General features: G+C 42.6%; 1 protein-coding gene across 5 annotated transcripts in view; it reads right to left on the minus strand.

The window, feature by feature from the left end:
* Nucleotides 1-3,890: 3,890 nt before the first annotated feature.
* Nucleotides 3,891-12,632, minus strand: part of LOC147014838 (sodium- and chloride-dependent creatine transporter 1-like) — a 121,864-nt gene continuing 113,122 nt past the window's right edge. For all 5 annotated transcript variants that reach the window (XM_085853205.1, XM_085853206.1, XM_085853204.1 and 2 more), the window contains 2 exons: nucleotides 5,574-5,744; nucleotides 3,891-4,841 (listed from right to left, as the gene is read on the minus strand). In XM_085853205.1, the coding sequence (XP_085709331.1) occupies nucleotides 4,764-4,841; nucleotides 5,574-5,744 (249 nt within the window). In that variant the 3' untranslated portion in view covers nucleotides 3,891-4,763. The remainder of the gene's footprint in view (nucleotides 4,842-5,573; nucleotides 5,745-12,632) is intronic.

The raw sequence follows: 12,632 nt of genomic DNA on the forward strand, positions 1-12,632 counted from the left end.
TGTGCCAACACCAGGCTTTTAATATATATCCTTAAATAAAACTGCTGTGTATTCCAAAGATACAGAAATGTTGACTTTATTTCCAGGTTATACAGAATTGATAGTTCTAATTGAAATTAATTTTTGTTAAGAAGGGCATATAGTTTTTATGAGAATAGAACCTTGGGGATATGAAATGAATGATTTAGGGTCTATTGATCTTTTAAAATAAACCTACAAGACCTGAAATAATTTAATCACCCATAAAGAAGAATATTATCCACTTGGTGAGGACAATGCAATATGTGGAAGCACTGTTGGGCTTCCAACAAATAAAATATTTTAAGGATAAAATCAATAACAGCTTTGTATTCCTTTACTGACAATGTCGAATCCTCTGATTTGTGTTTTCATTATATAAACTACGGCAAACTGATTTTACAACAGGAAGATGGGGAGGTATTACTGGTATCATATTAATCTCTCATATATTTCTGAAACATAATTTTTGATACATAAATGACAGTAAGAAGGCTTCAAGAAAATGATCCTTTCTGCGTCCAAGCATACCTTCAAGAAAAAGGTATTCGGTATTTTAATAAATATGTTCTACAGCATAAGAGTGGGGGGTTTTCAATAAAATATTGGTTTTATATTGATGTTGATAAACCCACAAATGTAGATTTGATTAAAGTGTTAAATAATGAAAAGATTTAAAAGTTAATAAAATACAAAGCTCTTTTAGAAATTCAGAATAAATTTTATAGGTTCCCTGTTGTAAAAAAACATTATTTTAGATCCAGGAATATCGAGAAATCCAGATGAATATATGTATGGCATTCTATTAGGAGATTGTTCAAGGGAAGTAAGGGATGAGGAAGGAGTTGAAGAAAATGAAGTGAGGGAGAAAGGGAAGGATGAGAGAGAATGAACAAATATGGAAAACAGTGAGATTATAAAAAGATTGGAGGTATTACAGAAAATAAATCTATCTCAACACACTGAGGAGGAAAACAAATAATTAACAAGTCTATTGAAAAAAAAAAAAATATATATATATATATATATCTCAAGAATATTGACAACAATTTCAGGGAGGAGATTTAAATGAGTAAGTGGAGATAAAGAAGTGGAAAAAGGAAAATATTATATTGTTGATGATGTTGGTTAAAGTTTTACATTTTTTTTCCTCAGTAAATGGAGGAGAGATTGAAGACATTTCTGAGGATTCTTTATGTTTTAAAAATTAAGATTCAAATGTATGTGTTGGAAACAAAAAGGTTTTCACACACTGTATGAATTTTTCTCATAAATACAATGATGATAATTTATTGTCACAAATGTAAAAATAAAACTGACACTAAACATATCTCTTATGTTAAAAGTAAAAAATTATAAGGTTATACAAAAAGGGAAAGTTCAGTGTGCGGCTCTAAAAAGAGTAGATTTATCTCCAAACAAAAACATGCGGGAGATGTACAAAAGTTTTTATCAGGGAGTAAATTTACAACACCTGGAATACCGGGGGAATTGCATCTCCGGGGTATTATTTCTGTGGCCCAGGAACAAACTTGACTAAAGATTAGATGAGGCTAACAATCCTATCTAAACCTAAAAACAGAGTTGATGAAGTGTGTATGAAGCACGATATTGATTCTGGAAAGAGCACGACATTGGAAGAAACACATGAAGCTGATAGAGAAATGTTGTTGAAGTTATTTTTGATGCAAAATCCAATGTTGAGAGAAAAAGTTGATAGGTTCATCGTGAAGAAGATAAGTGCTAAATTGAGACTTGGGCTTGGAAATTCAAAAAACTTAACTCCAATGATGTCATTAAGATTGAAGAGTATTTACTGAATAAACTTTTATCTGATGAATTACATAAACCAATAATTACAAAGTATAAAAGAAGGAAGGTTTATTCCAAACAGGTTGATTATATTTGGTCTGCTGACTTAATTGATTCCAAAGGGGTTGATTACATTTGGTCTGCTGACTTAATTGAACTCATTGATGATAAGGGATACAAGTATGATTTAACCATTATTGATTTGAGGAGTCGATATGTGTGGGTTGTCAGTCAGTCAGTGAGTCTGGAAACACTTCAGTCATTATCTCTTGAACCAAACACATGATTTTGATGAAACTTGGCCACAAGATGCTTAACAAAGGTGTATTGACTGCATCAAAATATGTGCTCATTAACAGGTTGAAATTGAGCTTAAAACGCTAAAAAAAAAAATCCTGCCCTAAAGCCTGTATCTCACTGGGCTGCGACAGCTCGCGACTAGTTGGAGACACCAAATTGCGATAAAACAGCGATACTTTTCACTTGGAATCACACTGAATTTATACTAAAACACATTTGTGAATGTCTCACGAATATCGCACGAATGTCCCACGAACTCCCGGCGAAATTTGGGATGAACTTTGCCTAGAGTTCGCATACGTGTCGCACGACATTCGCGCGGCGTTCAGGTGACAAAACAGATTTTTTTTTGGCACATGCAACTTTCGCGCGACGGTCACACCACGGTCGTGCAACCATCGCGCAAATGTCGTGCAACAGTCACACGACAACTGTGCGTGACAATTGAGAAATCGGGACTATATATATATATATATATATATATATATATATATATATATATATATATATATATATATATATATATATATATATATATATATATATGTATATAGTATATATATATAATATATATATATAATATATATATATATTATATATATATAATATATATATATATATATATATATATATATATATATATATATATATATATTTGAGGCCTCTCCCTTCCAGCAATCATATTGTCAGTTGGGAAACGAGTAAGAGAGTACCTGACTGAGCACTACAATGGTGTGAGAGCTGTGCCCTGGCAGAACAGGATGGTGGGATTACAGGAGAATGCTGACCAAGCCTGATTGTTCAAAGTGTTCTGTTACTTGTCAACGTTGCACCCACAAACATTGTGTGTGACCCAATTGTTCATCTGCCTTGATAGGAGCTTGTGGGTGTGACCATATTTTGTGTTTGACCTAATTTATGTAAAAATATGTGTGACGTGATTTAGGAATGATGAGAAGGTGAAAGGAATGATGGGAAAGTGAAAAGTTTGCATTGAAGGCCATTACTCAGAACAGGAGAGAAAGAGGACAGACAATGCTGGTTTTACAATTTGGACTATGAGTTTTTTTTATTTTTTTAAAGTCATATCTGGATTGAACTATTGTGACTCTATCTACATTACATTGCATGTCACATTTGTCACACCATCTGACTCACGGAAACTAAATTGAGAAGGGTTCAAGACCGGTTCGAGACAACTGCGACGACTCTGACTATTTTGAGATAAAATTTGTCGCACAAATTTTTTGAACATGTTCAAAATTCCAGCGACACCAGAGTGACGCCCTGCGACTCAAGCGAGGAAATTGAGAACCACCGCGGATGTTTCCAGACATTTTGGAGAGTCCGGTTCGCATTTTGTCGCGAGCTGTCGCAGCCTAGTGAGATACAGGCTTAACCTACAGGGATTGTTGCAGCATCGCCATGCCATCAGCCAAAAACATGACCTGTAACCTATAAAAAACATGACGTGTAATCATGTATTGCTGTAATCGGCATCAAGAGGGCTTCCATTGAACCAATCATGTGACCAGGTTCTGTGCATGAACAAAATTTTGTTATTTTATGACATCATTGACTGTTGCTCCTGATCCAGGTGAGCTTCAGGACCCATGGTCCTATTTTTATGCCTCTGGTGCTGGAGATTGTTTTCTGGTTGTCCGTCCTTGATCATAAGCCATAGTGTTGGATGAAGTCATCCTTTGCTTGTCTCACGTCAATTGGAAGTTTGTGCCCGTGATTATAAATGGAAGTTCAGACATGTTTGGATACTTTATTTTGACTTGCATGTATTTAAATACCATGGAAAATATTTTTGTTCTATTGCTCACATTGTTACACTTCATAAGCACCATTTTATTTCATTTTTATTCTATTTTTTGATCTTATCAATGGTGCTGCCCAGGCAAAAATGCTACAGTTAGAACTATAGTAAATGAGAGTAGTAACAGGTCCTACTACAGTAGTCTGCAGAGAATTACTACAGGAAAGGAATGCTATTTTTCTTGGGGATGCTCAAAATCCCCAAAAAAGCAAATGAAGTTTGCTTTGTTTTTATTGTTATTATGAAATCTGTGAAACATCTGACCATAAACCAAGGCAATATTGAATAGCCTTTGCATGACTTGCGATGATTACTGTACTTATACATATACATTAAGCCCAGCCGACTTAACACTCGTTCTTTTAAATGTGGCAATTGATACCAGGCTTTTAACCAATCAATTGATAATGTGACAAACTAGAAATAAACACACATTAATACCATAAACTGAATGTGTCAACGATAAACTACTAAATTTACTTCTCCCAGCTTTGAAGATGATGATACTTGCCCGTTCAGGCTGCAGGTCATGACTTCAGCTTCCCAGATTGTCTTTCCTGCGGGACTTGTGGGAAACCTGTACATAGACTTTTTTTTCTGAGCGATTGCTACATCCCCAGGCAAGACGGCCTGTCATTTCCTCATCTAGATTGTCAAGTTGTATGTAAGTTTTAAACTCTGCGATTTCTGCTCTGATATGGACACAAAATTGCGTCCATGTGTCACCTGATCTTGAAAAACTGAGGGGTCATTGCTGATAATTTATTTTGACTTGTATTATGGCTCTGGATTTAACCGTTGAGATGCCCTATTGGTGGTGCTGGCGCTGGCACTGCTCACTTGTGATATGAGGTCCAAAAATTGGCTTGTTCAGTGACCTCCATCGCTGCGGATGGAAAGCAGGAAGTGGTGATATGTTATTGTCTGCTTGTAAAACTGTCGAAAAATAGTTCCCTTTCATGTAAATAAATAAAGCCTCCCATTTAAAAAAAACAAAGCAATGGGTGTCAAGGAGAGGTTTTGTTAAATACCCATGTGCTGGTATTGTTTCTCTTTTCCACAATCACTTTTTAAAAAAATATACAATGTCCGGGCTCATATCAGAGCTAACGCACAGAACGTATGACGAGGGGAGCAGGAAACAAGAGGGATGGGATAGGGAAGCACAAAACAGTGGAGAATAGACACGTGAGGAGATCTGTGGAAGGGAGAGGGATGGGGTCGGGTACACGGGGTAAACAAGATGAACACTACAGGGACTTTCAGGAAGGAAAGCAGGGAATTTGAAGGAGGTGAGTTTGAGGTGGATTAACGGGGAGAGAAAATATCATGGTTTTTGGATGGGGGAAGATAAGAGATGGTGGTGAACAGCTATTTTGAAGACCTGGAGTGAAGAATGGGATTGAAGAGAGAGTGGGAGTTTGTTCCAAAGGTGGGGAAAAACGAGGAATGAAAAAAATGAAGTTGAACAGTGATTCTTGATTTTGGTAAATGCAACGCTTGTGCAGCAATATAATAATCTAACCACCATCAAGTCATTTTGCTTCAGCTTCTGATTAAATTACTTTAGTAATTAATTCAAAGCCATAAGTTTACTAATCCAAAACATATACAGTACCTGCTTCCAGCTGCCCTCCTTTTCCCTCAATAGCAGGAAGAGTAGGGTGCAGGGCATGCAGAGCATCGAAGAGAGAGCCATGAGCCATCCAATGGCCTCACCCCAAGCAGGGTATACATATTTCTTGTACATTAGCCTTTGATGCTGAGCAAGGTTGAAAATGACTGTGCCCTGAGGGTTTGGAGGGTGATAAGAGAAAGGTTAACCTCAGGACGCTTGTTTCACTGTTGGAGCCTATGGCTGTTTTTATTATTAAAATTCTAAGCTGATAAAGGAACATGGCGATAAAAAGGCAATGTATTGAATTTGTGGCCAGAGGGGCCACAATAGTGGGGGGGGGGGGGGAAAGCATGAACAGGAAAAAAAGAAAAGGGGAAAGAATCTATTGAGGAGGATGCAGTAACCTGAAAGTCGGAGGATAGAAAAGTTAATGGGTCGGGAGGATGATTACATAAGATGCTGGCGCTCTGCTTGTTTGAAGCCTTGGAGGGAAGAATGTGATTGAACTGTCTCCAGAAGGTAGTTCCACAAGCCGGGGAAAAAAGGGAGGTAATCGGCAAGCTTGGATCTTGGGAGTTTAACCAGGATGGGATAACTGAAAGATGGGGTGTGTTCTGGAGTAGCTGGGGAGGGTTTGAGGGCTGAGATTCGAGGAAGTTCAACTGGAGGATAGATGGTTCAGACAAACAGGAAACAAACCGGTCTGTGATTAGAACGTCAGGCCTTGTGCTTGGACCTCACCATTGGAGATGGTGGTGATGTTGAAAGCTTTAGATTCCACAGGATCCACGAGGTGTACAGGATGAAATAGAAAGGACAAGATTTTTTTTATTGTGTTGCAACTTTTTTATTTGACATCACAATGATATAAAACAGGCTTAATATTGTGTTGCAAATAATGGAACAACTTTTCAGTTTAACATAAATTACCGAAAGACTTTTCAATAATAATTTTTGTAAAATACTAATTACCTTTGCCAGAGGAGAGGGTATTGCATTTCGGTCTGTTTGTTACCTCCGTCACTGAAGATAGACAGAGGTTATGTTTTCAACTCTGTCTGTCTGTCTGTCTTTGTCTGTGAGCACAATATCTCTTTCTGGACATATTCGGACGAAACTTGGTGGACAGTTTGGGTGTGTGACAAGGCCAAATTGATTAGATTTTGGTGAACATTTGGATCCGGATCCTAGAATTTTTAAAAGTGATTCTTCACCATTGAGAGATGAGATGGGACCAAAAACGATATATTGCATGATATCTCAAAAAAGTTATGGATGGATGGATTATGACGAAACTTGGTGGATGAGTTGGGTTGATGACAAGAACAAGACAATTAGATTTTGGTTCAGGTCCGGATCCAGATCCAGATCTATGAGTGGGTTACAAAATGTAAACTCTTCAGCCTGATGGAGGTAAGCGCTCAACCCATTGCCGTTCTAGTTTGTCTTCAGAATGTGCTAACGTCGGCCATATACGCCACCTAATGGTAGCCAGTAGTACAAGTTCTATTTTTTTTTTCAACTGAGTACTTCTGTGAAGTATCAACAATTAGAATGTGAGTCCGTCTATAAAAAAAAATGTACTATAAAACAAGTCCAGGTGAGGGTACGCAATCTTTGATTCATCATTCCAGTTATTAATGTGACAAAGTTACGGCATTAAAAAATATCTGGTCCTTTGTTTCACCCTGTATAAGGCTCGGGCATCAGCCTTTAAAGAGTAGTACTTCACTGAGTTATGGACAACCCTTGGAGGTAGAGTCATTCTGTGTTTTTTCAAAGAATCACTTGTAATGGCTGAGGTTGGTTGGATTTGGAGGTCGTCTTTGCTGAGTGGCCAATCTTGGAGATGTCCTGGCTGACTGTGAGGCTGAGAATTTCAAGAGACTGAACTTTCAGTGGCTGGTCATGATAAAAGGTAAGTTTGTTTGATCTGTCCACAGTGACAGGGTGAGACAAAGATTTGCCAGGATTGAAAGATGTTCCATTCCATTAGACCAGCATATAATCCACTGCAGATCACGAGAGTGATGCGGCAGTTTGTGGGATGTATTGCACAATGCAATTTGGAGGCATCTACAAAAAGAATGAGGGTTTTATTAAGCATTGGAGAGGCTGTTTATGTATTTGAGCAGCAAGGCCAAGACTGCTTTGGGCCTTCCAGTTTCTAGTTGGAGAAGAGAGGAGAGGGTTGTATTGTTGTGGGCCGGGGGTCGGTGGCGAGGAACGGCCGCCAGGTGGAGCAGTAGAGCAATCTCTCACCGAACACCCGGAATTGCAGGTCGTAACCTTCAGACAACTCCGAAGGTCACGGTTCACTTAAGGACCGTGATCGCCAATTCTCTGACGGCGTGGGGTAGAGTTAATAGCCAAATTTAAATATACCTAAGTACCCACGTCGTCAAATTACCGGGGAAGTCACACCCTCAATGGACTCTGTCGAACCGGGTCGCTCTAACGACTTCGGTCCGGTGTAACCGAGTCGAATTACCAAAGTCCGTCGGTCCAAATGAACAATTACGGCACACGGCCGCCCTAATTCCCTATACGCACCGTGCTAAACCAATGAAGGAAAGTGACAGACAACGAGCTGGTACATTGAACAATTGGGGGTTTATTTATAATGGGGCAGGGGAGCACAAAGAGCAGAGGTAAAACCGAATATGAGAAATGCAATTTATATACAAACAAACACTTAGCAATTTCTACTTAATGACGGGGCCCACGGATACACACACACACCCAAAAGAAATGGACCCCATCGGGTCTTTATTGGACCCTCCAGCCGAGGAGGATAGGTCAGCTGGGGAGTCAATGTCTGGCCGGGTACCTGTCTGCCTCGTGCGGTCACACCGGACTCCAACCCACCACGGTGGGAGTCAAACCCACGACCCGGAATCCACCGAGCCCACGATCCTGGCTGCTCGACCACCACCACCACGAGGAGCCCCGCAAATGTCCGCAGGTCACGCCCGCTGATTAAGACGACTCTAACGACGCACGCCAAGAGCAATGGCAACGATGACTGCTCTACTCTCTTCTTGACGACCACTCTACTCTTCTTTTTCGCGAGGTTCGAGGGATTTCGGCCCCTCGCCACTCGCCTCCTGATTGGATGGTTGCGTCGCGTGATTCGCTGGCCGTCCCTCATTGGACAGGCCCACGGTAGGCGGGGCAACTCCCACCCTTCTGGGTGGAGTCCCGATCTGAGGCGATGAGCCTCCCGATTGGACGAAGGGCGGAGTCAGAGCTGAGGAGATGAGCCTCCTGATTGGAGGAGGTAACCTCACCCCTGTACATGACACGTTGCACGTGGGCGATGGTGTGAGAACGAAGGATTGATTGGAGATGTAAAAAACCTGACTATAAAAGAAACGCGCAGGGCACACATGAAATTAACCCATTAGACAGAAGGACGGGACCCTGACTATAAACACATACTTATCGAAATAACTGCACTGCGGGGACTCTGGCTGTTTGTGTGCAAATGGCTGCCAGATTCGTAACAGCATTTCTCGCAATGCATTGACTGCACTGAGTGTAGGAAGTGAGAAATGCATGTGTGAAGGTGGACTTGTACACCACAGGCAGCAAGCAGAGCAATATGCCAACTGTGCCAAATACCCCAGATGTGTAATGGGACTGTCCTAATATTTGAGATTTAGGTTCTCTAACCATTCCTGAGAGCAGCAGCACCATGTCGGACGTTGTGACTGGGACAGAATCCAAACTGATGGTCAGAGATCGGACTGTTTGAGGGAAGAACTGTCTGCAGGATTGATGTAATCCATGATTTTGTTTGTAATTGGAAGTAAAGTTTACTAGTCTGTAGCTGATAGGATCCGTTTTTGTACCCTTCTTGTGAATGGTACTGACATTTGCTGATTGACAAAAAAATTAAAACATGGTGTTGGCTTCGCGGTTACGGTGGTGGCTTGTGATCCTAGGGTCCTGTGTTCAAGCCCTGTTTTTCGCTGAATTAACACCAGGGGGTTGACTCAGCCTGTCATCCTTCCGAGGTCGGCAAAGTGAGTACCAGTGTAGCAACCAAAAGGATGCGCACGGAGGGAAGGGGTATTGACGGATTTATTAAATATGGTATTGGTTTGGCGCAGGCATGATGGGCCGAATGGCCTCCTGTGCAAAATTTCCTTGTAATTCCTTATAATTGGTTACCTCCCCTCTGCCTACAAAAGGTGGACAGACTAGAGAGCACAGAAACAAGAGCAACAAAGCAGGATTTGAGAACATAGGCACATAATCCATCTTGGCCTGTCGAGGCTAGACAGAACTTTCTCAGGTGTGAAAAACGATTGAAAAGGCAATGGGTAAGATTGGGGGGGGGCAGTGCAGTATGGATTGTGTTCACGAGTTGGAGGGCAAATCTGAATTTGAGGCAGAGTCCATGGTGATGCTGTTTGGGGTAAGGGAGAGGGATCATGGATCAGAGACTGAAGGCATCATCATGACTGAGTAAGGAAATTAGTTGGAGAGTTCAGCCATGATGTGCAAGATGATGTTTTCTGGCTTGCCTAAGGATGTGCACACTTGGTGCACATACATGTTGGAATGACTGAAAGTTGCCCTAAGGTTACCTTTCCATGTTGAGGGAAAAGCTTCTTGATCGCAGCTGCCTTGTCACAGGATTTAGTATATCAAGGCCAAGAGATTAGATCGGATATGCACAGACGTGGTGGGATAAACTGGTGCAGTTGAGAGAATAAGCCTTTATGGAAGTATTCCCAGGTGTAATCAACACTGGAGGCCTTGGACATTGCAGCCCAATCCTTTTGTGGGAGGGCAGATTGCAACACATGCCATTGTTGGTCTGTATGAACAGCCATATTCTGGGCACTGAGCTTATTCCCTCATAATGGCCAGAGAGATGTGGGCTTGAACGATAAAAGGGTCAGAGGAGGAACATGACAGATTGGATAGATGTACCAGTTTCAGAAATGCAGGTTAGGAAGTTTGCAGATTGAGTCAGACCCATAAGGTCACTGCAATGCTGTGTCTGGTTTTTGCAGAGCTAACACCCAGCCAGCTGGCATTGTGGCATTTGTTACCAGAGATGAGGACCTCACAGTTGGGATCAATTGTTAAGACCACATTGATGTTGGTGGAAATAGAGGTATATTGAGAGATCATCGGCAAGAGGTGGTTGGTACTTCACATACAAACATCAGGTGGTTGCATGGAGGTAAATTCAGCCAAAAATATTTGAGTGGGCTTGGTGGGGTTAGTGTGGACATTGGACAGTGAGGAATGAAATGTATGTCGACAGCAATACTGCCTCGGTGATGTGGTGTGGAGACCGGATGGGGGGGGGGGGGATGAGAGGGAGGCTGTCAAAATTCAAGAGAGAATAGCCAGGGAAAGATAGAAGAATTGGAGTTATCCTCTGCAGAACATTTCAGTTTTGCAAACCACATATCGAGCTGCAGTAGTAACGAAAATGAAAGATTGATGATAGTGTTACGGCTGTGGAAATTCACAGAACACCATAAAGGTCCTTAGTTCAGTTTTACCGATAAGTCCGTGTTCAGTTAGATTTCCCCACCGTTGTTTAATGGGAATTATTCGTGTCACCCCGGCTGTGATCTTTGAGTTAGCCGTTTTTCTTTCACTATCGTTATTTTGGACCACGTCAACCACCAACCACCCTCTCCACACCGCCTTCATAACAACGGCATCTCCCCACCATCTCCTAAACCGCATCTCCCCCACCCGAATAACATCGCCTCACCTTCATCTCCACAAACGCCGCCATCTTTGCACCAGCCACGGCGAGTTCCCAGCGAACAGCGTCGCTGCAAACAGACGCGGGGGTTTCTTTGTTGGCGCCAGCGACGGTGATCTCGCGCATGTCCGCTCTCCGAGCAAGTTTGGGTGATCTCGCGCACGTCCGCTCTGTGGAAGCTTCGCCTCGGAATTTGGATCACAGGAGAAAAATGGGCGGGGCCTGTGGGGGTCGAAGGTCGAAGAGCGGAGGTCAGATCTCGCCTCTCGAGCCCTATAAAAGGCCAAGCGGAGCGCCAGTTGTCAGTCGAGAGTCGGTCGGTGGAGTCAGTCAGTGAAGTCTGGAGTCGGGAGAACACAGGCGGGGGCGAAGTCCAGGAGAGTGGAGGACACGCGAGACGGAGAGCGTGGCTGAGCCTGCTGTGCCGCGCAGACTTGTGCGTTCGTGGGGAGAGAGCCGGAGAGAGCACGCCAGCCAGCGCCAAACGGTCTGAGGTGATTGGGCTTCTGGACAGTCTGAGCATCGCTGAGGAACGGACGGGTTCTTACAAAGAGCATCAACTTTGAAAGAGCATCAAGACCCGTTCGTTCCTCTCAACGTGTCGCCGGCTGAGGCCCGAATCACCCGGCCTGCTTGGCAAGGCCTGGGCTCAACCGCGGTTACGCTAGCTGCCGTGGGGAAGGAGCGTCGCGGGTCGCCCCATCGAGCACCACGAGGGTGGAGGTAACCTACAACGGTCTCGTGGAACTCCTTCGGTCCACCAAGCTCCACGTTATAAAGGCCTACGGGCCCAGTCTGACCCCCTTGTCTTTGAGGGGGTCTTTCCTTGTTTATTTGTGTGAATGTTGTGGCACCATGTCCGCAAGTAGAACTGTTTAAGTGCTTATGAAAAATAAATAATATACGGTTGTAGTGCTTTGTCTTGCTCGCGTCTTGTCCTTTCCCGCCAATTCCATTGCTTTCCTGTATACGTGCATGTTAGTGTTTTGCATACCTGACTGCATACGTGTGTGAATAAATGTGCGTGTTTAAATGTTAACCTGTTCGTTGTGTCCTCTTTCACCATTGAACCGCCGTATTGCTCTCGGAATTTAGCGGGCTTTTTAATAGCCAATAAAACAATTGGGTCCAGCGAGGTCTCGCGATAATACACCGCTCGGTTATCCCAGAACGGAACGAACCGCTTAAGCGGTTCGTGTCCAAGCAGACCTCGCTGAGGTACGGTCTCTCGGTGGTTTGCCCACGCGAATACTTAGGTATATCGATAATTTGGCGATTGACCCTGTCACGCGCGGGTAGAGTGTTGACTAGGCCGTGGT

Source organism: Eptatretus burgeri, chromosome 13, assembly GCF_056783735.1.
Source record: "Eptatretus burgeri isolate ZD-2024b chromosome 13, Ebu_testis_v1, whole genome shotgun sequence".
NCBI lineage: Eukaryota > Metazoa > Chordata > Myxini > Myxiniformes > Myxinidae > Eptatretus > Eptatretus burgeri.